The following is a 26711-nucleotide window of genomic DNA, read 5'->3' on the forward strand; positions in this document are numbered from 1 at the left end:
TTTATAGAAATCTTTCTGAATCGTATTGCATATCTTATTGCTTTCTTCAACAAAGCACTCTAAATATAACTTAACCTTTTCTTAAATGATGTACAGTCATCATTATTTGAAAATGAAATTCCACTCTAGTGTGACGTAATGATGCCTATCTGGCCTGCTGTGGTGCATAGGACTGTGTATGGCTGAACTTCGATGTTCTTTTTCCTTCTTCTCCTCCCTCTCACCCCTCCTTTCTCTCTCCTTTCTTCTTTTGTGGCTACTGTCTTCTTTCTGTTGCAAAAGGTCCAGGATTTTTTTTCACCTCTGTCATTTTATTTGCCTGTGAAAGGAACTCTTCCCCTTTCAAATGCTGTTTTTTATATGCTTTAGATTTGGAAAGAGGTGGAGGAAAGAAAGAAATTTCCATACTTCTAGGATCTGTTCCAGAGTGTTCCAACTCTCAGGGAGGGCTCCAGGAGCTTGTCTATGTAAGAGACTATTTATCTAGGAATAAATAGTGTAAACGTTGGCATTTTGATCTGGTTGTTCCTACCTTGGCTATGAAGAGCTGACTTCCAGCCATGTTCCAAATGTCAAAAAAAGTAAAATATGCAGAAAAGAACATCTTAGAAGAGCATGGTGATGATAGGGTGAAAGCTGATTTTTAGAGAATTTGAAACACCAGGCTGACAAATCATGTGAAATGATTTTATTGGAAAGACCAATTCCCATTTAAGTAATATAATTTCCAAATCCATATTTTTGAATAGATAGAAAGATCTGAAAATATGATTTAATGGAGAATAACACCAGAGTTGGAGCAAAGTTCTTGGTTCAGAGTAAAGACCTGTTATGTATTAGCTGTGTAACCTTAAACAAGTGATTTATCTACACTAACTTTTAGTTTCTCAACCATAAAATAGGAGTAGGAATACTTGCACTACACATATGACAATGCTGCTATCAAGATCAAAAGTAGTAATACTTTTAAAGTGGCTTATAAACTGCAACAGTATTAAAAGTAAATGGTCTACCTAGCTCACGCCATCTGTCATGGACCAAGTAAAGTATCTATTCACAGGTTTTCTGAGACTCAATCCTATCATATCCTCCATGGCAGTTTCCCTAAATTCCCTGATGATACAACCAACTAGAGCAACACTTCTCAAATATTATGTTAACATGTATTATGAAATGCAGATTCAGATTTGGAGGGTGGTAATCGAATGAAGATTTTCTTAACAAGCTTCCAGATGCAAATGCAACCCACCTGGAGCCAGTTTTTTACTGGCCTCTAGTCTGCTAGAACTGCAAAACCCCAGCTTCACCCAGACCTATAGAAACAGAATCTACATTTAGCAAGATGACCTGGGATTTGCATGCACCTTAAAGTGTGAGAAGCACTTTCATAGCTTATAGTAGTGATTCTCAAAGTGAGAAATGAAAATTCTCAAACCCTCTTCTACCAGACTGTGGAGATCTCAGAGGAAAATGAGGAACAAACTACTGGAAACTGGAAGAAAGGTGATCTTTCTTATAAAGTGGCAAAGAACTTGGCTGAATTATGTTCTAGTGTTTTGTGAGGGGTAGAACTTTTGAGCAGTTGGACCTTAGTGGAGGAGATCTCTAAGCCAAGTATTGAAGGTGCAGCTTGGGTACTCTTTACTGCTTTAGTAAAATTCAAAGAGGAGAGAGAGAAATTGAAGAAGGAGGAAGGGAGTGTTAAATATATAGGAACCAAAATTGGAGATTTGAAACATTCTAAGCCTACTCATATTGCAAAAGAATAGAAAAGCTTGTTCTGAAGAAAATGCTAAGGGTGTGGCTGAGCAACCACTTGATGAAGAGATAATAGATGTGACTCGTGGATTTAACTGGTCACCTCAGCAGAAGCCAGGAATAGAGATGAGATTATACCAGCAGAGATATTACCAGTTTGGACCAAAGGGGGCAGAGAAAGTGGAAGAGAATGAAAGAAGGCTGTCAGATCTCTTAGATTCTATAGGATGAAACCATAGAGCTATTTGGCTGTAAACACGCTTTATCCTTCAAGAAAAGAGAAAAATGGCCCTAAAGGTGATTCAGAGATCATCAGGGTCACTAACTCAATTTCAGCAAGTAAGATGACCTCTGCCTAACATGCAGATGTGACCCCTGATTAGGATCCAGAAGTCAGGGCATCAAACTGGGGAGGATTATTTTTGAGATTTAAGATCTAATAGAATTTGCCCTATGAGGTTTTCGACTTGCTTGGGATCCATCATCCCTTCCTTCTTTTTCTCCTTTTTGGAAGAAGAATGTCTATCCTATGCCTGTCCCATCACCATACTTTGGAAGGACATAACTTGTCTGGTTTCACAGGTTCACAGTGAGAAAGAGGAATTTTGCCTCAAGATGAATCATACGTCACATCTCACCATATCTGATTTAGATGATATTTAGGTGAGACTTCAGACTGTAGAATTTGGAGTCAAAGCTGGAATGAGTTAAGACTCTGAGGGCTGTTGGGGTGGAATAAATACGTTTATCATGTAATAACGATGTGACTTTTGGGGTACCAGGGAAAGAACGCTATGCACTGAATTGTGTCCCTCAAACACGTTTGTTGGAGTCAGCAATGTGACTGCATTTGGAGATAGGGTCTTTCAGAGGTACTTAGGATTAAATGAAGTCTTAAGAACGAGACCCTAATCTAATAGGATTTGTGGTCAGGAAAGAGAGCCCCCCTCCACTTGTATGTGCACCAAGAAAATAACATGTAAGAACATGATGAAAATTCAGCTGTCTGAAAACTAAGAAGAGAGCCCTCCCCAGGAACTTTATCAGCCAACACCTTCATCCTGGACTTCCCAGTCTCCAGAATTATGAGAAGTAAATGTCTATGTGCAAGCCATCCATTCTGTGGAATTTTGTCATAGCAGCCTGAGCAGACTAAGACAGTAATCACAAAGAAAGGAGATATGATTAGATGTGAAGGATGTGTAGGAGTTAACTATGTGAAGGGAATAAAAAAAGAAGAGAGTTCCAGAGGGAGGGAACAGCAGATGCAGAAACCTAGAGGTAGGAAGAAGCAAGGCCCATTCTCAGAGACTAAAAGAAAGAGGATTTAGCTGGGTAGTGGGGCAGTGTGCAACATGATCAAATTTTCTTTTAAGATTTTATTGTTTATTTAAGATTTTATTTTTATTTAAAGAGAATGGGTGTGTGTGAGGGAGTGGAGGGGCAGGGAGAGAAGGAGGAAGAGAATCTGAAGCAGACTCTGCTCTGAGCATGGCGCCAACACAGGGCTTGATCCCACAGCCTCAAGATCGTGACTTGAGCTGAAATCAAGTCAGACCTTCAACCAACTAAGCCTCATGATCAGGCTCTTCACATGATCGTATTTTATAATTAGAAAAGAATGGGATAGAGGAGGGGAAACGTGCAGGTAAACCAATAGGTTGTTTTAGTCCCAGTAAGATATAATGGTGGCTTAGGCTAGGGTGTTGATGTTGGTGGTGATAAAGCTGAAGAGAGGTGAATAGACTCAAAGGATACTGGGAAGGAAAACCAATAAAATTTAGTGGTGGATTAGACGTGGGGTAGAGAGAGAGGGATTGACAAGGATGGACCCTGAATTTTTTACTTGTTCAACTGAATATATGATGTTGTCATTCACTGAGCATTTAAGTTGTGCCTATTAAGATACAGTTAACATATGAAAAATATGTAAGTGAACTCTGACTATGTAAGTGCAAAGAAATGGAAGAGAAATGCTGTCATGAACTTACCAAATCAAAGGCTGCTGGAGCATAAGACCTAGAAACCAGACAGGATTCAAAATAGGTCCAGAAGTCCAGGAATCAGTGGTAATGGGTGTCTTTTGACAAGAATCATATGGCCAGAATACCCCTGACATTGCAAGAAGCATGCCACCATAACCACACACGAATCCTCATCCTATCTTCATTTATGTGCTCCATTTCAAATTTACACTCCAAGATAGCAGTGCCTAACTCACTAAGTCATATGCTTAAGTTTTGCCTTCCACGTGCAGGGTAAGAGAGGAACTGACATCTTCAAACTTGTTAGTGGGAGGTGGGGCACTTATCCTTTCCAAGACTATATTCATCAACGTCTGCCCCAATAGGAATGTGGTAAAATGCTAGAGAGTGGGGGGAAAAAAAATGTACACGATGGTCCATACTTTTGGCAGACCAACATTCACTCATATACTTCTTCCCAAAATTACACTTCCCAAAAGACTGTTCCTCCTAACATAATCTATATGTTACTTATACCACAAAATACCCTTCTTTTCCAAATGAAGATAATCTGAAGTCTCTCATTACTCTATCCAGTTACAAGTCTATGAACTCCAGGTAATGTCTCTTCCTCCTCTGGTTTCAGTGTGATACATATTCTTTACCCTGAAAGCTAAATTTTAGGATTAACCATCACTGATAAGCCATAAATATTTTATACTCTATTACAGAGTATAGAGAAAAAAAAAACTTTACCAGACCAGTAGTTTTTGGTTAGAGAAATAAATGTGATCTTAAGGAATAGTCCTTTTATTTGAACCCCAAGGATTCTGTGATCAATTAGACACCTGGCAAAGATGTTATAGCCACCCCCCATTTTATACCTTGCTGTCATTATAGTAATAGGCCCACCATTTCTCCAATGGTAAGTAACCTGTCTGGCTTCTACCATTTTAGGGACTCACTGTTCCTACTGAAATCAGGAAACCCGTTTCTATTTTAGCTTCTCCCACAGCCTCTAAAGAACAACTAGTACACCCCTTTTGTAATACGCCAGAGCTTCAATCACAGCAGATGTCTCAAAACCCTGTAAATGGAATGTCTTCTAGGACTTCTTGAGGAATGGATTTAATGAACAGGTGAACAGGACACCTATGATAAATCAAATCCAGTATTCCAATCTCCCAATTATTTGAATTATTTTCTCTACATTATTCTAAGACATTTCTGGCATCTCAAGTTCATTTGTAAGTCTAGTTTAGTGTTACCCAGGCCAGCTTCTTTCCATCACACAGTATCAGGAATTAGGAATCTCCTAAAAGTGAACTCATGTCAATAATTATATTCAGCCAAATCTAAAGTTGTTTCTCCATCTTTGGTCATATATGGTAAAATTCTATTATTATATATGTTCTCCAAATTACTGCTGATGTGAATTGGTAAAATCCTCCAATATTTTGATGTCTAAGCCTTCTCTTTCTGGATTTCACTTCTATAATGGATGTCCTGGGGCTTTCTGTGTTCTAACTCTGAATACAAGTCTGCAAATAATTCTAATTCCCTCTAGCAGCATGACTGCCTCATTCAAAGGACTAAAGGCTTCATGTTGATTCCATAAATTCTATGTATCCTTCTAAAAAATCCCTCCCCCACTTTATTGTTGACTGAAGAAGACGAGTCATGCTTTCTATTATTTGCACTCAAAAACATCTTATAAAAACAAAGAATTTAGAACAAGGAAGAAGAGTGTTATGGAAAATCAAGAAAGCCTCCTTGATCTTATGGGAAGATAATCTGGAAGTTCATGTTATACAATGACCAAAAAGTAGTTAAATTGTCATCTTTGGTCACTTGCACCTGGTACCCAATAGGGATAAAACCTGGGGAGATTACTGTCACCAGTGAAGGATTTGACCAGGTCAGTGACCATGGGTAGAAGTTAGTGTTTCTAATAGCATTAGAAAACTTTAAAAAAGAGATAATTAAATTCAAATACCTAAATGTTTGGCTCATGGTATGAACTAAAACCTGGAAACATCTAGTGACTATTCTGGAAGTGACTTCCCGTTCTGACTAAAAGAACCTTTCATCTTGGGGCGCCTGGGTGGCTCAGTGGATTAAGCCTCTGCCTTCGCCTCTAGTCATGATCCCAGAGTCCTGCGATCAAGCCCCACATCAGGCTCTGCTCAGCAGGGAGCCTGCTTCTTCCTCTCTCTCTGCCAGCCTCTCTGCCTACTTGTGATCTCTCTCTCTCTGTCAAGTAAATAAATGAAATCTTTAAAAAATAAATAAATAAATAAATAAATAAATAAATAAATAAATAAAAAGAAAAAAGAACCTTTCATCTCTGGCAAAATCAGACTTTCATCAATCCCAGCATGAATTCTTTTGGGTTTGTCACAGATTAATGTCCTTCTATCTAGTTCTCACATGAAAATAAGATTGTGAACAAGTGGTAGCAAAAGAATTCAGATGAGAGCATAGGGAAAGCCCCCTCCCAAATAAGTACCCTTGTCTTCAAAAGCAATTCTTACTTTCCTGACTGGTTAGGCTTGGGAAATCAATAGGAAGAGCCTTGACCAGGTGCTATGAACTGGCTGCCTTGACATTGGAGAGGATAAAGACCAGGTTGTTCTAGATTCAGTAGTGAAAAGTTAAGAATTTCCCCTTCTCAGGACTGAGGAGTCTCACCAAAACTGGAAAGACAATGTTAGAAGGAGGAGAGTCTAAGAAGAGAGGCACATGGTAATTAGTGATATGTTGAGACTGAAATGTTTTGAAGTATATTGCAAAAAGAAGTAGGGAACTAGATCTACAGATCTAAAACTGTGAGAGGCCTGGACAAAAGTGTTAATTTGAAAATACCTTGTATATTGGGGTGCCTGAGTGATTCAGTCAGATAAGTGTCTGCCTTTGGCTCAGGTCATGATCTCAGGGTCCCAGGGTCAAGCCCTAAGTCAGGCTCCCTACTTAGCAGGAGGTCTGCTTCTACCTTTCCCTCTGCCCTTCCCTCCACCCTGAGCATGCTCCCCCTACCCCCGCCAATTCATATGCACACGTATGTACTCTCTCTCTCTCTCAAATAAATAAAAATCTTTTAAAAATATATCTCGCATATGTATGTAAGAATGAAGCAATGATTCTGAATGACATGCGTTAGGAAGACACTGAAGATTAAGAGGACATGAGGTTCCAGCAGTCCCTTAAGGACATGCCTACATTTAAAGGTTAAGAAGAGGATGAATAAGCAAGAAACAAAGAATTGATCAGAGGTGTTGAAAACCGAGAGATGGTTATGTCACAGAAATCAAGGGAAGAATGTTTCAAAAGCAGGGAATGATTAAGATCAGTGAATACCACTGAGAGGTGAAGTCAAATGAAAATTTAAAATTATCTCAGGAACTTATGATGTGGAGGACATCGGTGACCTTCATTAGAGCTTGTTTTCATGGAGTGACGAGGCTAGAAGCCAGACTGGAGTAGGTTGAGCAATGAGTGGGAGGTGAGGAGTTGTAGACAGCTGGTGTCATTAACAACTACTTGAAGAAATGTGGCTGCAGAGAGAGGACAGGGTAGTACCTGAAGGGAGGGGATGGTTTCGTTTTTTGTGGAGTCTTTTGGGTCTGTTTAGTCGAAGAAAATTAACTGTACCTATTTTTAAATTTTTTTATTTTTTATATTTTATTTTACTTTTATTTCACTGTTCCAAAATTCATTGTTTATGCACCATACCCAGTGCTCCATGCAATACGCGCCCTCCACAATACCTACCACCAGGCTCACCCAACACCCCCCTCCCAAAACCCTCAGTTTGTCTCTCGGATTTATTGTATTTGAAATCAAAAAGGAAGAATGTAGAAGGCAAGATCAAATACACACAAGAGAAAAACCAATAATAAATAGTGTAATGTTACGAAGAAAGTGAAAGGCTTTGAAGTACAAAGCTCAGGGGGTGGGTTAGTCTCCAGCAGGAGGGGATAGTCCCTCTAACGTAATGAGATGAGAGACCCTGTGCAGAACTGTGTATTTGGTGTTTGAAATGAGAACAATGAGGGGGTTCTCAAAAGCTGGCTGCTATTTTCTCTGTAAAGGAAGAAAAGCATCTGCAGAGCATGGAGGCGCTAGAGTTGACTGTTTCGCCTCCACATTATTGACATTTTGGACCAGACCATTCTATAGTATATAGATCTTTCCTGTGTATTAGGGGATGTTGTACAGCACCACCTCACCCCTGCCCTTCCAGCTGTGACAATCAAAACTGTCTTCAGACATTGCCCAAGGTCCCCTAGGGGCTGGGATTGGGAATTACTGGGCTAGAGAGCAAAGAAGAAAAAGGAGAAGGTCTAACTAAAAGTGTTGTGTAGGGCGGAGAGTAAATTGACCAAATAGATGTGGGAGGCTCGAAAGCCAGTCCTTCAGGACCACCTGAAGTTGGATATGGATTCTGGTGCAATCAATCCGCCACACTGTGCTTTTTCTACCAAGACCTGGCAGCTGGGGCACAGGCACTGAAAAAGTAGATGTTTGCATTCCCCAGGGACTGAGGTTTTTGCCAGAGAAATATGATGAGAAGACAGAGGGAAAAAAGGTTCAGGATATTGGCAATATATTTATTGAAATTATGAATCACAGAATCTAAGCAGGTTGGGAGGCAAAGGGAAAGTGAAAAAATTATCTTTTTATAGAAGAATGTTGTAGGGGCACCTGGGTTGCTCAGTCAGTTAAGTGTCTGCCTTCAGCTCACGTCATAACTGCAGGGTCCTGGGATTGAGCCCCAGGAGGGTGGCTGCCTGCTCAGTGGGGACCCTGCTTCTCCCTCCGCCCTGCCCCCCATTCATTCCCTCTCTCTCTCTCTCAAATAAATAAAATATTTTTTTAAAAAAAGAATGTAATAAGTTTAGGAGCTAGAAATGAATTTTTGGCCTAAACATCCTTGAGATACACAGACACACAGATGCATACGCAAACACACAGACCACACATTTATTTCAAAAACAGTGTTACATCATCACTTCTTCCTGTACTAAATGAAGGAAATGAGAATAAATAAAAATAATGAGTTCCATTTACTTTGTATATCAATTTCAGCACATTGTTTCTCCTGAACTAGATCTGAAAGCTACTGCCATTGTCCATTTGCATTTCAAATTTCCAAGTCCCTTATTTTGCTACAGGTAATACATAAAACAGGGAGGCACTAAGGAAATGACAAAGGACTCTGTCTTTGCTTAAGATTGCTCACCAAAATGTCTTGAAAGGCTGTTGTAGAGCAGTGCCCAGAATCACATCTTTATTCTTTAGATATATCAGTAACAAGGAAGATGGAAATTAACAACAAAATGTACTTTGAGAGGTGGAAAGAACCAATAAGCCAGTTTCTTTTAACTGTAGATAGCTCGAGAGGGGTAAGACAAAACAAAACAACAACAGGAAAAAAAAAATCCAGCAACCCTGTTTTTTTTTTTTTTATTATTATTTTTATTAACATACAATGTATTATTTGCCCCAGGGGTACAGGTCTGTGAATCATCAGGCTTACACATTTCACAGCACTCACCATAGCCAAACCCTCCCCAATGTCCATAACCCAGCCACCCTATCCCTACTCCACCACTGCCCAGCAAACCTCAGTTTGTTTTGTGAGATTAAGAGTCTCTTATGGTTTGTCTCCCTCCAGATCCCACCTTGTTTCATTTTTTTCCTTCACTACCCTCCATAACCCCCTGTCCTGCCTCTCAAATTCTTCATATCAGGGAGATCATATGATAATTATCTTTCTCTGATTGACTCATTTCACTCAGCATAATACCCTCTAGGTCCACCCATATCGTTGCAAATGGCAAGAGTTCACTTCTTTTGATGGCTGTGTAGTATTCCATTGCATATATATACCACATCTTCTTTATCCATTCATCTAGCAATCCTGTTTTAAATTGAACTAAAAACTTCCAAACAAAGAGGAAAGGAAATCATAACTCTAACTAGAAAGTAACTACATCCAATCAACCAGATGGGGTTTAGAGAATTTCAGTCTCCAAAGAAGAGCAGAAAAGGCAGCATAGCACAGTCAATGCTGAGGAAAGTGCTCTCTGACTAGTTCAGATAATTCTTTCCACAGAATTTCCAAATTTCTGAGGCTTGAAAAAGAAATCGTACCTGAATGTCTAGCTGCTTTACAGTTATGTTCTAAAAATTTTTGCCTTTATGTGTGTGTTTTGATGACAAGGAAAATATAAAATATATTAAATACGATTGTCTATGAAGAGAGAAGAATTGGCTTCTTTTTTTCCTTCATTTTTCCCCAAACTCTTACAAAAACACATCTCTGTACTAAAATAAAAGTTACCACATTTTTAATGATTTGGCATCAAGAGAAAGTAAAGAAACAAGTGGTCAGCATAAACAGAGAACTGTAGTGACTAGAAAGAGAGAATCAGTGATAAAAACTTTTTCATTTCCCATTTATTTCCCTGTTTTTAAGTGAGAAAATTTAGAGCTTTAACAAAAGCATTACACATCTGCCCTCAAGGTCAAGTGGGAAAGACAGATATTACTCACCATAAATACAGTTTTTAAAGGCAGGACAGAGGAGAAGGGAGGCAAAACAGGAAAGAAAAAAAAAAAAAAAAAGCTTGTTTGAACATACTGACATACTGAAAGAGAGAGCACAATTCTGCTATCTTATGAGCTATGTACAAACACACTGTTACTATAAGAATTTTCAGTTTTCTTCTTTTTGTTGGTCTATATATCCTGAATTTTGTACAGTAAATATGTATTATATTTGTGATAAGAATACAAAATTCTACAAATACAAATGGAAAAAGCAATTTAAGAGGAAAAATGTAAGTTTAATGGGAGTATGAATACCAGAAGAAGTGAGAAAAAAATAAAAAAATTCTCAGGATGTCCTGGTTTTTATTATTTCTTGAAGGCATCCAGGATAATGGTTTTTATTTTGGTAGGATTAACTGAACATGGAGGAGTCATATATAGATTTTGCTATTAATTTGATAATACGTCCTATTAAATATCCATAATTCCTTTACAAAATAGAATAGTCAATTCTTCAAAATATTTTTTCATTTAAAGATATTAGTGATGACAGGTAGGTAGATAGAATAGATACAAATTTTATCTCTCTGGTCTTCCCAGTGATTATTGTACTAGAATTCTGATACTAGGTTCTCTAAGTATTTAATAATAACTAACATTAATAAATAATACTACTATATTAACAATTAATATTATTTTACTACACATAATGTTTTATTGAATTTAATTCATATAATTTAATATTGAATTGATTATAACAGATATTTAACTAATATGACATAATAATTAATATTATTATTAACAGTTGTTATAATACCTTATAGTTTTCTATATGCATACAATATATTTTTTCTGATATGCATGCAATATATAATTTGATCTTCACAACAACCCTTTTAATTAGGAGTTCTCACAATTTTACAGAAGAAATTGAGGCTAAATGTTTAAATAATCCACAGAAATGAGAGCTAGTTTTAAAAATAGGTCTTCTGATTCTTAATCTAACTCTGTTGCTCCTGCATCATTTTGCTTCATTTAAGCTGCCTACTCTGAGCCATTTAACTTCTCTTGGAAACATTTTGCTCACTACAGTGCCGTGAGGTACAGTTAACTTAATAGTAATTTTCCACACATCAAAAAATATGAATGTTATTCCTTGTCTACGTTTTACTTAATAGGAAAGAGTGTGGAGTATAGAAGTGATTCATAACTTAAAAACATTCCCTTGGTTTGACTACTCAATAAAAGTATGTGTGTCTCAAGCTGAGAAATTCTAGCGTTTTCCTCTGTGGTCTTAAAAATGCTTCTTGACTTTATACTCTCTACTTACTACTTTTCAAACTTCAATATTTAACAATACTATTTAGTATGATGTCAACTTCATTTGTTTTATTATTTATTTATTTAATTTTATTTATTTATTTTGCTTAAGGCATCCCATGGTTCTAGAAAAAGATCTTTTGCAAGCTTGTTCTGAAAAAAAAACATTCTTTCTATAACAACTTTATTCAAATATAACTCACATACCATAAAAGTCACCCAATTAGAACATACAAATCAATATCTTTTAACATATTCACAGAGCCATGCGACTGTCATGGTAATTAATTTTAGAGCATTTTTATCATCCCCCAAAAGAAATCTTGCACCCTTCAGTGGTGACCTTCCACTCCCCAGGACCTCAGCTCAAGACAATCACTAATTTACTTTCTTTCCCTCTAGATTACCTATTCTAGACATTTCTATAAATGGAACCATAGCATATGTGGTCTTTTGTGACTGCAGTCTTTAACTTAGCATACAATTTTCAAGGTTCTTCCATGTTTCATTTTGTGTCAGTACTTCATTATTTTTATTGCTAAATCATATTTCATTATATGGATATACCATATTTATCAGTTGATGGACATTCATGTTGCTTCCATCCTTTACTATTATAAATAATGCTGCTATGTATTATGAGTAGTGCTATTATGAACAGTCACGGACAGATTTTCATGTACACAGATATTTTCACTTCTCTTGGGTATATACTTAGCACTGGAATTGTTGGTAACTCTGTATTTACCCTTTTAAAAGACTTCCAGACTATTTTCCAAAGCAACTGCCCCATTTTACATTCCCCCCCACCTCAGCCATGTATGTGAATTTAAAACACTTTTTCAAGGAGAGGGAAATGATGATGCTACCTATAATTGATAAAATATACCTAATGGAACATTATATATAGCCTATTAGTTAATTGAAAAGTTTCAGAAATTTACATTTCCTAACTTTCTTCTTAAAGAAATTTATTCTACCTTATGAACACCTATGGAATAAAAGAAATTAGCTCTAGCATTACTTAAGTAAACTAAGGTCCTTATAATGTCTACCTACTTTAAAGAATATTGAAATTAAATTCTTGATAGATATATATGTGGATTTCAATATTAAGAATATAAAATGGGCTCTCTTTGTCTCATCTACTGTGAGAATAAAGACCATTCTCAGCAGTTAGACTATTGACATTCCAGAAAATGTTGACATCACTCTGAAGGGATGCACTGTTATTGTGAAGGGCCCCTGGAGAAACTTTGCAAAGGGACTGCAGTCACATAAATGTAGAATCCAGTCTCCTGGGAAAGGTAAAGAAGAGGCTCCAAGGGGCGCCTGGGTGGCTCAGCGGGTTAAAGCCTCTGCCTTCAGCCCAGGTCATGATCCCAGGGTCCTGGGATCGAGCCCCGCATCCGGCTCTCTGCTCAGTGCAGAGCCTGCTTCTCTCTCTCTCTCTCTCTGCCTGACTCTCTGCCTACTTGTGTTCTCTGTCAAATAAATAAATAAAATCTTTAAAAAAAAAAAAAAGAAGAGGCTCCAAGTTGACAAATGTGGAATATAGAAAAGATCTGGCTACTGTTTGAACTATCTGTAGTCATATACAGAAGATGGTCAAGGGTGTTACACCGGGCTTCCATTACAAGATGAGGTTTGTGTGTGCTCACTTCTGCATCAATGTTGTTATTCAGGAGAATGGTTCTCTTGTTGCAATCCAAAATTTCTTGGGTGAAAAATATATCCACAGGATTTGGATGAGGCCAGGTGTTGCTTGTTCAGTATCTCAAGCCCAGAAAGATGAGTTAATGCTTGAAGGAAAATGACATTGAACTTGTATCAAACTCAGCTGCTTTGATTCAGCAAGCCACAACAGTGAAAAACAAGGATATCAGAAAAATTTTGGATAGTGTCTATGTTTCTGAAAAATGAACAGTTCAACAGGCTGAGGAACAAGATCTAAGTTGTCCAGGTATGGAAACAGCAAGATGCCGGGTGATTTTTCAGACTTATTTGGGATATTTTAAAGATGCAATAATAGCTGTATTGATTTGGGGCCTTTTCTTAAACCAATATTCTTTCCAACTATTTGGCAAGTAAACCATTCAGAAGTAAATTGTAGTGTGCCAAGAGCAGTAACAGAAAGAATAGAACAGGAGTTTTTTCTAGTAAAGCTTCATGGGAGAAGTGGTTGTTTTTTTTTCCTTGTGGTTTTTTTGTTGTTGTTGTTGTTTTGTTTTTGTTTTGTTTGGTTTTGGGTTTTTGTTTGCTTGTTTTATTTTGCTTTGTTTTTTGAAGGACTATTAGGGTATTTCAGCAAGAGGAATATGTTATGAGCAACAGGCCACACTATGTGGCTGTTCACCATTGGATGTAGAACTTTTGGGGGCAGTCCTGAAGGTGTCTAACTTTGCAGAGGCATGGATTTGAATATTTGTGAGGTCAGTGTTCTTGAGTCACTTCTCTGGATACCAGTAACTTTTTGTGAAAAAGCAGCTGAGGAGTGGAACAAAGTGATAAGCCTCAGTAAGTTTAATTTGTGTTTAGGATAAACATGGTGGTTGTGTCCAAGATCCTCTTAATCTTATTTTCCACCCTACCCTACCCTAGCTCAGCCCATATGCTAGTCCTTGATATTTTTAGAAACTGATAAACTTTCCATAATTTCCTAATTCCATGTGTCACGTTTTAAATATGTTACCCTGCTAGAGTAACTTAGCAGGGTTCCCCTCCCTCACCCCCACTTCCTATAATTTTCCATATCTCACTTGAAGGAAACTCCAACCTTCCAATTTCTCAGGCAAAATACAACATTCAACCTTGATTTTTCTTATACACTACGCATTCAATCCGTCAAAAGAGTGCATGTTCTGTCTTCATGGTAAGGTATGTTTAAAGACTTAAAGAAATTAACAAAAAGAGCAACCACATGGAATGTAGCGAAAGACTTTGATTTTAAATGAGCCAACTGGATTTTTTATTTTAAGGAGTAATCTTGGGCTTGATGATAATGCTTAATTTTTAAGAAATATGAATGAAATGACCAACTATAGTTTGCTTTGAAATAATTTGAAGTGGGGTTGGGGAAGACACTGGATGAGGTTCTAAGTGAAACAGATTGCCTATAAATTGGTATTTGCTAAAACTGGCAAAAATGAAGACTATAAAATGGATGGCAAGTTTAAGCATTTGATATTTCTTTTCTTCATTACTGTTCAAGTTATGATAGTATCATACAGTGGAAGGCCTATATCCATTTAATATTTGGGAGAAACTGGAAAACTTAATCTCAATGGATGTTCAAAAACTATTTATAATCTAAGAGCGAGAGCGAGATGAAGCATCTCAAACTCAACACATTTTAAGTTTAGTAATTTGTAAAAACCCTATCTGCCAGTTCTAGACCATTAAGTCTAATAGATATATGGGTCACTGGTTTGGAATACTTCCCTTCACTTTTCTTATGTTAATTTCAACATGTCCCTCTCATTCCCATAGTCACGACCAGTTTTAATTGTACTAAACAAATAAACTACCTATTACACATTCAGTAGATGCAATTTGTTCAACCTGCAACACAGATCTGCTTTTACCTTAGCCCATAATGAATCTATATATTGCAGACGAGTGTTCCAAGTGAACTTGAAAAATAAGTTCAATGGACAAAGAACCATAGCTGAATTCCTATCCATTTACAGAAACCCAGGGCTAAGACAAAGTTCTGCCTTGAAGGACAACATGAAGGTCTGAATATGTAGTACAAATAGTGCAATTATTTTGCAATGAAATTGGGAAGCCATAGTTGTAGATCATTCCTTCAAAACAGGAACAGGCACATGCGGTTTCATTTCATTTTACTTCATGAAAAAACTTTCAGTTAGGCAGAATAATGTCTTATAATTTTTCTAAGTTTATTTGGTTTTTCTGGAAAAGTTTATGATCTTTTATGGGACAGAGAATGAAGAGGGAAACTTTTTGAAGAAAAAGTGATTTCTTTTAAAAATGTATCTAATGAATTTAAACTAAGAAAACATTTTATATTTTTCTCTAGTCAGAGAAAGAAACTTTTTCTTTTCATTTCACTCAGTTGAAATAATATACTCACCTCAAGTCATAAAATTCAAACATTTCAGATATAAGGGCTCCTAAAGGTCATCGTTGACATTCTAAGCCCAGTTTTTTTGCCCTGAATCTTTGGTTTCCTGATTCTTCAAACACTGAACAGTAATATCATTCTCCTCACTTGGAGACTTTGCCATCATTCACATTGTCTAAAGACATAAAGAACTATAAAGTTGGTTAGTTGGCAAAGTTTTTTGTCCTATTTATATAAAGAGTGGAGACACTTGTAGGACCCACTGCCTACCAAACCTGAGGCCATTTCCCCAATGCCTCTAATCAATATTACTTAAATAGAGGACAGAAGTTGAAAAGTGACAACCATGTGAAGAACTACATAATCCTAAAATTCTTGCTTAGCACACTTTTCCATCTCTTCCTTTTAAGAATCCTCTGTTTGTGACTACCCCAGACATTAATTTCTTTTATAAGGAAAGAGAAAAATTGAATTAAATTTCTCAAATACCTATTGTGCCAATTTCTACAAATTACTAAGATACATATATCACAAAATGATATAGATTAGTTATATCATTTAATCTAAGAGCCATACCAATGTTACCGATGAAGAATGAGACATGTAGAAGATAGGTAACTTATCACACATGGTCACACAGCCAAGGACAGGCATGTCCTCTATAATAAATCACTCTCTCACTCAAACTTTTGCCCATTTAACTCAGAAAAATCTCCAACTTATCTTTTTCAGTCCTTTTGTTAATCGCGTCAAAACAAAACAAAAACAAAAACATCATAAAAGTAATTCTTGTAAGTCTTAAAAACCAGAAGAAAACTTTATGTAATGAAAGAAAACTCTACCTAAGAACTTCCATAAACTTAACTTTCCGACCTTGAAAGTAGGTTTAGAATCCTTCTGAAAAAAATCATTCTATCTCCTTTTCTTTCAAATAAATGTTTGTCCTCAGGCTCCAACATTCAAGATAAATAAAACACTTTCTAATTTAATGCTACTTTGATTACTAACATTGCAACAGTGTTTTTCTTCTAACATTTCATTCTTTCCCTAGAGTCTTGGATCTTTGTAGAGTAGACTACAACCCACAGCCCCATTTACAACTTTGTTTCTATGGAATGAGGCACTCTGAAAGTTCCAAAGAGCTAATGTACAAATACTTGGTGGAACACAATGTTTTTAAGTTGGGGACTGCTAATATTTATGAAATGAGTGTTCAAAACAAAAACAGATGCTTCAACAGGAGCATGCAGGGACAGAGGGGTCTCATTGGTTCAGCCTCTTACCACCCCCTTCCACACATACACAAAGGTGATTGGAGTCCTTATAAAAATAATCTATTATACAGCCAGTTCCAAGGTAAATTGAGGAGTGGGAGAAATAGAACCAGAGCTGTAACTGTAGCTCCTCAAATGACCACAAATATTACTAACATTTGTTTTGTAACTTGGTTAATTCTTATCTTAATAAACTTCATGTAAAATTCAGAGTTGCCCAATGAAGTATTGAAAATTCATGATTAATGTTCCAATGAACTATTGGAAATAGTTCATATATTATATATTATATATATTTTATATATATATATATTTATATATTTTATATATTATATTTTTAAAAAATAAAGGGCAAAACCTATTCTGACCTGAAATTTGAAGACAAGTAGAAAACCAGCAACAGGAGAATTTTATCAGAAATCTAATGTGTTGGACAATTTCAGTAGTTAACTCTTACACACATATGTAAGTGTATTTCTTTTGTTATATTACTTTTTATTTTTAAATCAAAGACAAATTCTCAAAAGGCTTCTTCCATAAACTTCTACCTAGTACCTTTTAGATAAATAAAATATTAAGAAATAATAGATAAATTCTAGATAAACAAAAATATTAAAAAATATTTTTGCACTTTAATTTTTTGGAACTTACAACTTTATAAAATAGTCATTCATCATAGTTTTTATAAAAACATTGTCACTCCCCCCCAACTCTGTTTATAATTATTACTATATTTAGTTTTTGGCATGTTAATATAAAAGGTAAACATACCCTTTGTTAGATATTATTTTAAAAGCACAGAAATCCAAGCAGCCAAATAATTTGGGGATTTCTTTGCACCTTGGGGGGATATCACTAACCAAAATCAGTTTTTAAAAAATTACTTGATTCTAAAGGTTTTATCTTGAAACACAAAAATTTACAAATTATGAGAAGAAGATACAGATCTAAGCATTGGAAAAGGAAAAAATAAGAATTAGGTTTGTAGACAAATTTGCAAAAGGTACAAGGAAGTCATACTTCAGAACTAGCTGGCCAAATCAGAAAACACAGCAAGTATTTAAACAGAAAAGCCACACAGAATTATTAAGGTTGCTAAGTTTGCACTAGACTATTCATCAAGAAAAAACAGCAACTTTGTCACAACCACTGTATTCACAAAGATCATGACATATATTCAAGTAGGTGTGGTGGGTGAGTATGGATTTATGGGACAGGGTCATGGTTTTATTATTTGGAGATCAGGACCATCCCCCATATTTTTACTTTATCTCAAGATATAAAACATTGTTTTTCCAACTGTGAAATGAGAAGTGCTTATATATTGAAATCAAGGCAAAGTGTCAGATTTTGCTTCAACAAAATGCAATTTCTAATTTACTAACCATCCAATATTCTTCCTTTACCATGAATATACACAGCGTTGTGTGGTTATTTTAAAAGTTTTTGCGTGGTTAATTTAGTTGGTATGTTCCTTCAAATACCTTCTCTATGATTTTTTTTTTTTTTTTACTTGCTATAGCCCAGATATGAGCACTCCCACATATTTCTCATCCTACCTAAGACAGACTGGCCCCATTTAAAACGTATCCTATAATCAACCACCCATGCTATTTTCTTGTTTAACAAATCATTAAAGCCAGGCTTCACTCATAATAAATCTGTTTTATAAGAAATACAGGTATTAATAAAGCGATCTTAAAGTAACCTTCATAAAGGGGAACAGAAATAAACAGGGCAGTCACTTTAAAAGATGTAAACACAATATAGATAAATCAAATTTGAAGTTTTTAGGAAAAAAAAGTCATCTTTAAGACCATATGCTAAATTTGGAATATTTCCACTACAAGCAATAGGTTAAATGTCCAAACTGGTTTGGTATCAAAATTAAAGAGCACCAGAAGTAGAATTAGGTCTACAACCCTTTTTTTTTTAAATCACCATTTTATCATACACTTAAAAGTAGTTTTTATTGCCTTCCTGGAATACTTAGTATACTATTTTTAAACTAAAGTTTCTAAATATTTGTGTGGCTATAAGAGATAATTCCATTCCTAAAACATAATAATTAAAATAATAAATCATCAGGAAAAGATCATAAAGGAATTATCTTTTAGAGTGTTAACCCTGATTATTACTTCTCTATCCGTGAGGTAACTGAATTTTAAAGCTGTTGAAAATAAACAATATTATTTCACACTGATTCAAACTTTTCAGCTTATCCACAACTTGCAAGTGTAGTTTGAAATAAAAACTTCCATCATTTAACTTTAAAAAATTCGTTGTTTTCTTTTTTCCATCCTTCTAAACTTTGTTACCCTGCTTGGATATGCTGCACTCTTCTGGGCATAGAATTTCATAGCAGTTATCAGAACAACCAAGGTCAGTTTTATCAAACAATTTCCTATTAACAGAAAGGTTGGGGGTATGACTCATTTTATACAAAACAAATATACAACAAATAATGATGGTTTAAATGAACAGCTAAATGAAAACTGTAATAAGGATTTTTTATTTAATTTTGTATTTTCTCATAGAGTCTACACCTGAAACAACCGTATTGTAGGCACCTTCCTGTAAACTGCCAGCTGTTTCCTTTGTTTTAAAATGGCAAGCAGAAGCAGAGTTAAAATCACATTTCCAGAGATAGGGGAGGCATAGGATAAGGCTGCTACAAACCAGCTTTCAGAAATAAGAATCCAGTAGTCAACTTTTTACTCTCTGACCCCCCCTTTTTTTTTTCTTCCTTCCTTCCTTCCTCTCTTTCTTTCTTTCTTTCTTTCCCCCCCCCCCCCAAGAGCAACAGGGAAATTACAAACACATTTTGTAAAATAATGCTGTCTTGAAAACAATCTCTGTTGGACCAAGTCCTTATTTCCCTGGAAGTGATTGCATCCAAGACTTAATTTCAACAGTGTTCAAATTTATTACTTCAAGCTATGGCATAAAACTGTCTTCTTTAAATGGAAAATTTGACCAACTTCTATGAGATAAATGAATTTTGAAAGTGGGAGTGGGTGGGGGAGGTACACAACTTTTTTTCTTCAAGTGGGTGGGGAAAGGATGCAGAGGAAGAAGCATCCTAAGCAACCACAAAACGAAGAGTATCTTAGGACGTAAAAGGATGTTAGACCCAAGAGCTCAAATGCTTTCCGATCGCAGCATCTCTACGGGGGACTTTTGGTTGGACTGCTACGAGGCACCGGGGGAATCCCCGTCTTGGGTAGAAAGAGGGAACTGGAGAAAAGACCCGTTCAGAACGACCCAGCGTCGGACGATTCTCAGCGAGACCTGCCCTTCGCGGGACCCCCCGGAGCGGGCCTCTTACGGCCTGGGGAACGAGTCCCAGGGGGCGGCAGGGAGGTCCTGCGTCAGTCCGGGCGCCTCCCCAGCCACTCAAGGCCAACGAGCCCCTGCAACCCGGGCACGCGGACCGCGCAGGGTACACTCCCGGACCCCGAACCCAACCCGCCTCCTCGCGCCCTGGGCCTCCGGCGCGGGTCTGGACGGTCTCCCTACCGCCGCTCCCGCCGGCCTCCAGCCTCCTAGACCGCGACCTCCCCGCCCCCGGCCGGGCCCCCGCGAGGTTGCGCTTCCCGTAAACTCCCCGCCCCGCGCGGCCCCCTCCCCGCCTCGGCTCCGCCCCCGCGGGTCCCTGAGCGGGGCGTGATTGGCCCGGCCACGCCATCACTCTCCGGACGCGTCACCGCCCTCGTTTCCGAACGCCCGGAGACCGGCAGTGGTATTAGTGCTCTCGGGGCCGCGGAGGAGGGTGGCGTGCTGCCCTGCTTGCTCGTACTCGCCCGCGGGTCGGCGCGCTAGCCCAGTGGAGCGGCGACCAGGGCTGCGGGGCTGCGGGGCTGCGCGCTCAGCCGCCCCCTGGGAAGCAGTAGCAGCTAGTCCCAGCTCCGAGATGGGGAGCTGGCGAAGTTGACTAGCCCCCCGACCCGCGCTGCGTCCCTCCTGCCCCAGAGGTGCGTTGCCCTCTCCACGAGGTGCCCGCACGCGGCCCTGCTCCAGGTGTGCTCAGGACACCCCGTCCTCTGGGACTAGAAAACTTCACCCCAAGTCCAAAGAGTGAGCTCCGAGGGCGGTGCCCGGAGCCAGACTCCCGACTCCGCGCTTGGGGGGCTGTCCCGGCGGCTTGCACGGCCGTCGGAGGGCGGAGACCCGCTGGAAACTTTATCACCATCATCGTAATTACTACATTTTACTGTTTCTCTCCCCGCAGGGACTGCGGCCAGCGGTTTGTCGCGCGTGCTTGTTTGCCAAAGGAACTGCCCGTGGGAGAAGACCCACAGAAGAGTTGTTTCCGCAGGGCATACCTGCAGCCCAGCCCAGGGGCTCGGGCGGCCTGGATGCGCAGGACCCAGGCCCGCAGCCGCTGACGCCGGGCGGCGGCGAAGTTTGGCTGCTGAGCGGCGCGGCGCAGGGCCACTGGACAGCGGGCACCCCAGCGGCCGCCGCGGCTGGAGGGATGCCGGTGGGGGGCCTGTTGCCACTCTTCAGCAGCCCGGCGGGCGGCGGCCTGGGCGGCGGCCTGGGCGGGGGGCTCGGCGGCGGTGGCAGCGGCAGCAGGAAGGGATCCGGCCCCGCCGCCTTCCGCTTGACAGAGAAGTTCGTGCTGCTGTTGGTGTTCAGCGCCTTCATCACGCTCTGCTTCGGGGCGATCTTCTTCCTGCCCGACTCCTCCAAGCTGCTCAGCGGGGTCCTGTTCCACTCCAGCCCCGCCCTGCAGTCGGCCGCCGACCATAAACCCGGGCCCGGGGCGCGCGCCGAGGACGCGGCAGATGGGCGAGCCAGGCGCGGCGAGGAGGGCGCGCCCGGGGACCCGGCGGCCGCGCTGGAGGACAACTTGGCCAGGATCCGCGAAAACCACGAGCGGGCTCTCAGGGAAGCCAAGGAAACCCTGCAGAAGCTGCCCGAGGAGATCCAAAGAGACATCCTGCTGGAGAAGGAGAAGGTGGCCCAGGACCAGCTGCGTGACAAGGCGGTCTTCAGGAGGCTGCCCCCGGTGGACTTCGTGCCCCCAATCGGGGCGGTTGGCAGGGAGCCGGCCGATGCCGCCATCCGTGAGAAGAGGGCAAAGATCAAAGAGGTGAGTGCGCGGTACTGGAAACCCCTCCCTCCCGGCAGCCTTCTTCTGGGAGAAAAAGACAAACCTTTGAAACTCTAAAGACTAACATTACAGTGTAAAGGTGCATAGAGCTTTTCCTCTTCCACCAGGTGCAATATGAAAGGCTCTTTCTTTTTCTTTCTTTCTTTCTTTTTTTTTTTACTATCACAGTAGATGTGGCCAATTAAGATCTGAGGTTGGATCCCGTTGCTTTTAATTTGCGTGCTCTGGTAAGCATAAACCACATGAGATAGGTATTAAGTACATGGGCAGGTGGGGTGGTGTGCAAACCTCCTCTTTCACTGGCCTGTACGGGTTAATCGTCCCTGAGAACATTGACAATGAGGGTCCTAAACAGCCCCCTACTGAAGCTTGGACTGGGCTGGAAATGAAGGTTGGATGTAAAGGCAAAGTATTGATCACAGAGGATCCAAAGGTTATAACAGCCAGCACACCCTGGCCTTCAGTCATGTGGCTGAACGTTCCAGGTGGCATCCTGTGTGTACTTACAGATTAGAGAGGTAAAACCCGAGAACTTCCTATCTTGGGGGCACACTGTTGCTTACATTTTAAAAAATGAAAAATTTAAAAAGCCAGCCGATTGTCTCTTGCATTTCTTAGTGTAGTCAGAAAAAGAGTATTTTATGTGACGCAACAGGTTTGCCTCCACAGCAGCACAAAGACGACAAACTTAATCTAAGACAAACATGGACTTTGATAAGTCTTTCATAGTTTATTTCTCGTAATTTTCAGTTAGCACCTGTAGCATATGGCCGCTTAACTGGCTTAAAGCTGAGGGGGACCTCTAAAGTCATTTAAGACTGTCAATTTAAAGATGAAATTTGAGGGGCCCAAAGCCCCAGAATCAGTTAGTGATAAAGGACTTGAAGCCAGGACTTCCTCCCAGTCCCCTGTCACTAGTCAGCAGGTTCTTTGTGGACATGCTTCCTTCCACAGCTACTCTCCTGTGTGAAACTATTCCAGCCTGGATTTTAACACAATCCAAGAGCTGTAGGAACCAAATTAAAAGCATTTCATCCCAAATCTTAATTCGGGTTTCTAAAATGTGTCGTAAGTGGAAGTAATATTTTGGCATTTAAAAAATGTCAGAGCCTCTGTGAAAATAAATTTTATGTTTGATATTGGGTAGGTAATCAAGAAAGGAAAAGTCCTCATTCTCCCATTTTCAGAGAGTAAACAGAATTTTGAGTTCGTGAAGAGGTGTTTAGCTTGAGTACCTACAGAATGGAGGCAGTTTGATTGCTATGGGATTTGTGACTTTAAGACCAGATGAATGTGGGTTAGTGGTCATTGAGCAGGTTAAAGTAGATTTAGGCCCCTTTCAATTTACCATAGGCACAAAGTCGGTGCTTTCATCGTTCTGTGCAAATAGCTTCCTTCGAGCCTATCAGCCTTTCTGTTTTGGGACCCTTCTTCAGGCATAGATGAAGACCTGGAGGAATGGATTTTATGCCCCCGACTTCTCTCTAGCAGATTGCCTTCTCCATGAAATCCTGTCAGGGACACCAAACTAGAAAAGTGGATAAAAAGCCTTATTTCTCACCAGTTTCCTTCACCTCTTCATTTCCCATCTTCCTTAAAAATATCCAGTCAAGGGGCACCTGGGTGGCTCAGTGGGTGAAAGCCTCTGCCTTCGGGCTCAGGTCACGATCTCAGGGTCCTGGGATCGAGCCCCACATCGGGCTCTCTGCTGGTCAGGGAGCCTGCCTCCCCCTCTCTCTCTGCCTGCCTCTCTGCCTACTTGTGATCTCTGTCTGCCAAATAAATAAATAAAATCTTTAAAATATATATATATGTATATATATATATATATATATACATATATATATATCCGGCCAAAACCATAGGTAAATTAACCCTAAAACTGTATGTTTATGTTTCCCTTAAGTTGAAAGCAGTGCAATTCACAAATGTCATGCTCTGAATTCCTGAGCTGTCAGTTAGTGCAGATCACAGTTGTCCAAAGAAATTATTTTAAATACTAGAGATGCATGGATGTTGAAAAGCTATCGGTACCAAGCAGTAGTGACTGAAAGTGCATTAAGAGCAGAAGCAGTGGGAATTGAGGACAGCATATTAACGGTATGCCTATCTGCCTCTATTGGATCCATGTTATCTGTCTCTCTAAATCAAAAGGTCTAAATTAGCCATGTAAAGAAAATGTATGTAGCCTTCTGTATCTGCGTGATGCTAACATCTTAGCACTTAGATGTTTTGAAACTGCCCAGTCTTGCATAAAGTGGTGGAACTAAATGTGTTCTTTTAAATTCCATGTTGCCGTGAGAACCCAAAAAAACTAGCATAATTAGCTTCAGTATTTAGTCGAAAGCTAATGGAGAGAAATGGATTATGGTTTTTCATCAGATTAGTTCAAGCAGATGCATTCCTTTGTAAACCAAAAAAAAAAAAAAAAAAAGTAACTCGTGCTATTCTAAAACTGTTGAAAATGTTCAGTTCTAGAAAGGAAAGAGTGGTTACCTTCTGTGAATAGCGCACTGCACTTCAACTTCACACTTTTATATCCAGTTTCTGGCACCACCGTGGACTTCTTTGTCATGGCCCAGTGGATCTTTGCCTTGGTTTTATCTTTATTGTTCCTGTGTTTTCTATTTCTCTTCATATACATAGGCTCTCTATCACACCTGAATGTACTAACAATTTTATAGCTAAAATTTAGGAAGTATAGACAAATCTAATATGTTGAGAGCTTAAACTCTAATTTTTGAGCTGAACATTAAATTTGTAAATTTAGTTTAAAGACAGCTAATAGTATTTTTATATTGCCAACACAATTGTGTTACTGGTACTTTGGTAAATTCTTAACAAATCTGTGCCTAGAGGAGACCACTGTAATTCCAAATTGGACATTGCCTAGCTCCCTTCACAAAAAGCCATTATATGCTTTCCAGTACTAACTTGAGGGATGGTAAATCTTTGATGTAATACTTAAAATTGAAATCGAAATGCTCCCTCCCATGAAAACTTTGTAAATAAACCAGCTCTGGAATTTCCTTGAATTTTATAATACATAGTACACATTATCATGAGTTTGATCTTTTAAAAATTGCACTAAAGTTATCCTTAGTTTTAAAAAGCAGTGTTAAAATAATGAAGGGCAGAAGTTAAAATAGCACCATAGAATTTTTAAAGGAATAGTCTAATTCCTCTTCTACCTTAACCCTTTTTTAAAATCAAGAAGCTTCTTTCTTTCTTTCTTTTATTTTTTTGTTTTTTGGTTTGAGCCTTTACAAAGAACTTGTACTGTTTTTTTTTTAGGAGTAGAGCCATAAACCTAGTTTAGAGGATGAATAATTTTGTTTTTCATCTCCTGGAGTTAAGGGGAGTCCTTGAGTAATGGGGGATAAAGACAACTTGTCAGAGGGTATTCTTACCTTCTAAAACTGGAATCTCCACTAACCTAAACAGGGTAGGAGTGAAGGGGCTGACAGTCAGCTTTGGGTCTCAGTTAAGGCTTTGAGATTGGTCAGCCATGGGGCTCACAGTTGTCTTTAGGTTTCTCAAAGCATTCTTTAGTTTTTTATTCCAGTTTTTTAGTTTTCTATGCCAGTTCTGCTCACCCTACTCTGAAACATACCTGACATTGGCAATAGGTAAATGCAAGATCCTGCACTCTTAGGTCTTTCCCCAGAGCAGGGAGGTCATAGAGTATTTGTAAAAAAATTTTTTCTCTTTAATAAGCAAATGAATAAATTAAGATTCCAACAGTTTAAGTGGTAGAGTTGATGCTGACTGTTGAACATTAATACATGAAAGCAAGAAAAGATTGTTAATAGGTGATCAATTATGCCCAGCCTAATTTTCTGTAAGCTATTGATAATTTGTTTGAGAGGAATATTCTGTCTTCCTCTTACCAGGTATCTTAAAATTCATAGGACTTAGAACCTAGTTAAAGTGTGAAAAGTGGATAAAAAAAGCATTTTTGAGTCAATGCTTCTCTATTTTTTTAAGTGAGCTCATAAAATAAACCATCCTGAGAAATTTTTCTTAGTATTTCACATGCACAGTAAGTGCCTTTGTATGAAATCTGAATTTGTTGAAATTTAGTGGGAGACTTACATATTTCTATTGAATTATTCCATAAGCTATGGTAGTACAAATTCTTCAATAGAGTTTCAAGCATGTGTCCCAAGGTCAGAGGGGAGGAATGCCTACAGATCGGTGTGAGTGATGAGAGATAAATATACATGGGTAGATCAGAACTGCATTGGAACCTGTTTATAGCCCATAGCCCAATAGAGAACCTGTGTGACCTTTCAAGTTCTTTATAACCTACAAAACCATAAAAATGTGTGTGTTTGTGTGTGTGTCAAAGGTGAGTTTTGATTGATCAAAATAGGAACATCTACCCTGTGGATTCCAGAGATTCTATGAAATGCCTTTCCCTTAAGCAGACAAAAAGCGTAAAGGAGAAACCAGTATTTGGTAGTTTAAGGAAGAGATTCTTTCTTTGGGAAAATTAAGTCATGACTTTTCCTTCAGTTCTCAGTCTGGTGTTAAGTCTTAGTGTTAAGAAGTTTGAACTGCCTCTAATCCGCCCCCACTTAACCCTCACTCCCAAACCTGTTTAAAGATCCTTTACACAAACTATGCAGATT

At 38.9% G+C, this 26711-nt stretch overlaps 1 protein-coding gene and 1 pseudogene across 1 annotated transcript in view; both read left to right on the forward strand.

The window, feature by feature from the left end:
• Nucleotides 1-13688, forward strand: part of LOC116589351 — a 37462-nt pseudogene extending 23774 nt beyond the window's left edge.
• A 7640-nt stretch (nucleotides 13689-21328) lies between these two features.
• MAN1A1 (mannosidase alpha class 1A member 1) overlaps nucleotides 21329-26711 on the forward strand; it is a 165564-nt gene continuing 160181 nt past the window's right edge. Inside the window, exon 1 of the mRNA XM_032339673.1 lies at nucleotides 21329-22056. Within this exon, the coding sequence (XP_032195564.1) occupies nucleotides 21436-22056 (621 nt within the window). The 5' untranslated portion in view covers nucleotides 21329-21435. The remainder of the gene's footprint in view (nucleotides 22057-26711) is intronic.

Source organism: Mustela erminea, chromosome 4 (genome assembly GCF_009829155.1).
Source record: "Mustela erminea isolate mMusErm1 chromosome 4, mMusErm1.Pri, whole genome shotgun sequence".
NCBI classification, from domain to species: domain Eukaryota; kingdom Metazoa; phylum Chordata; class Mammalia; order Carnivora; family Mustelidae; genus Mustela; species Mustela erminea.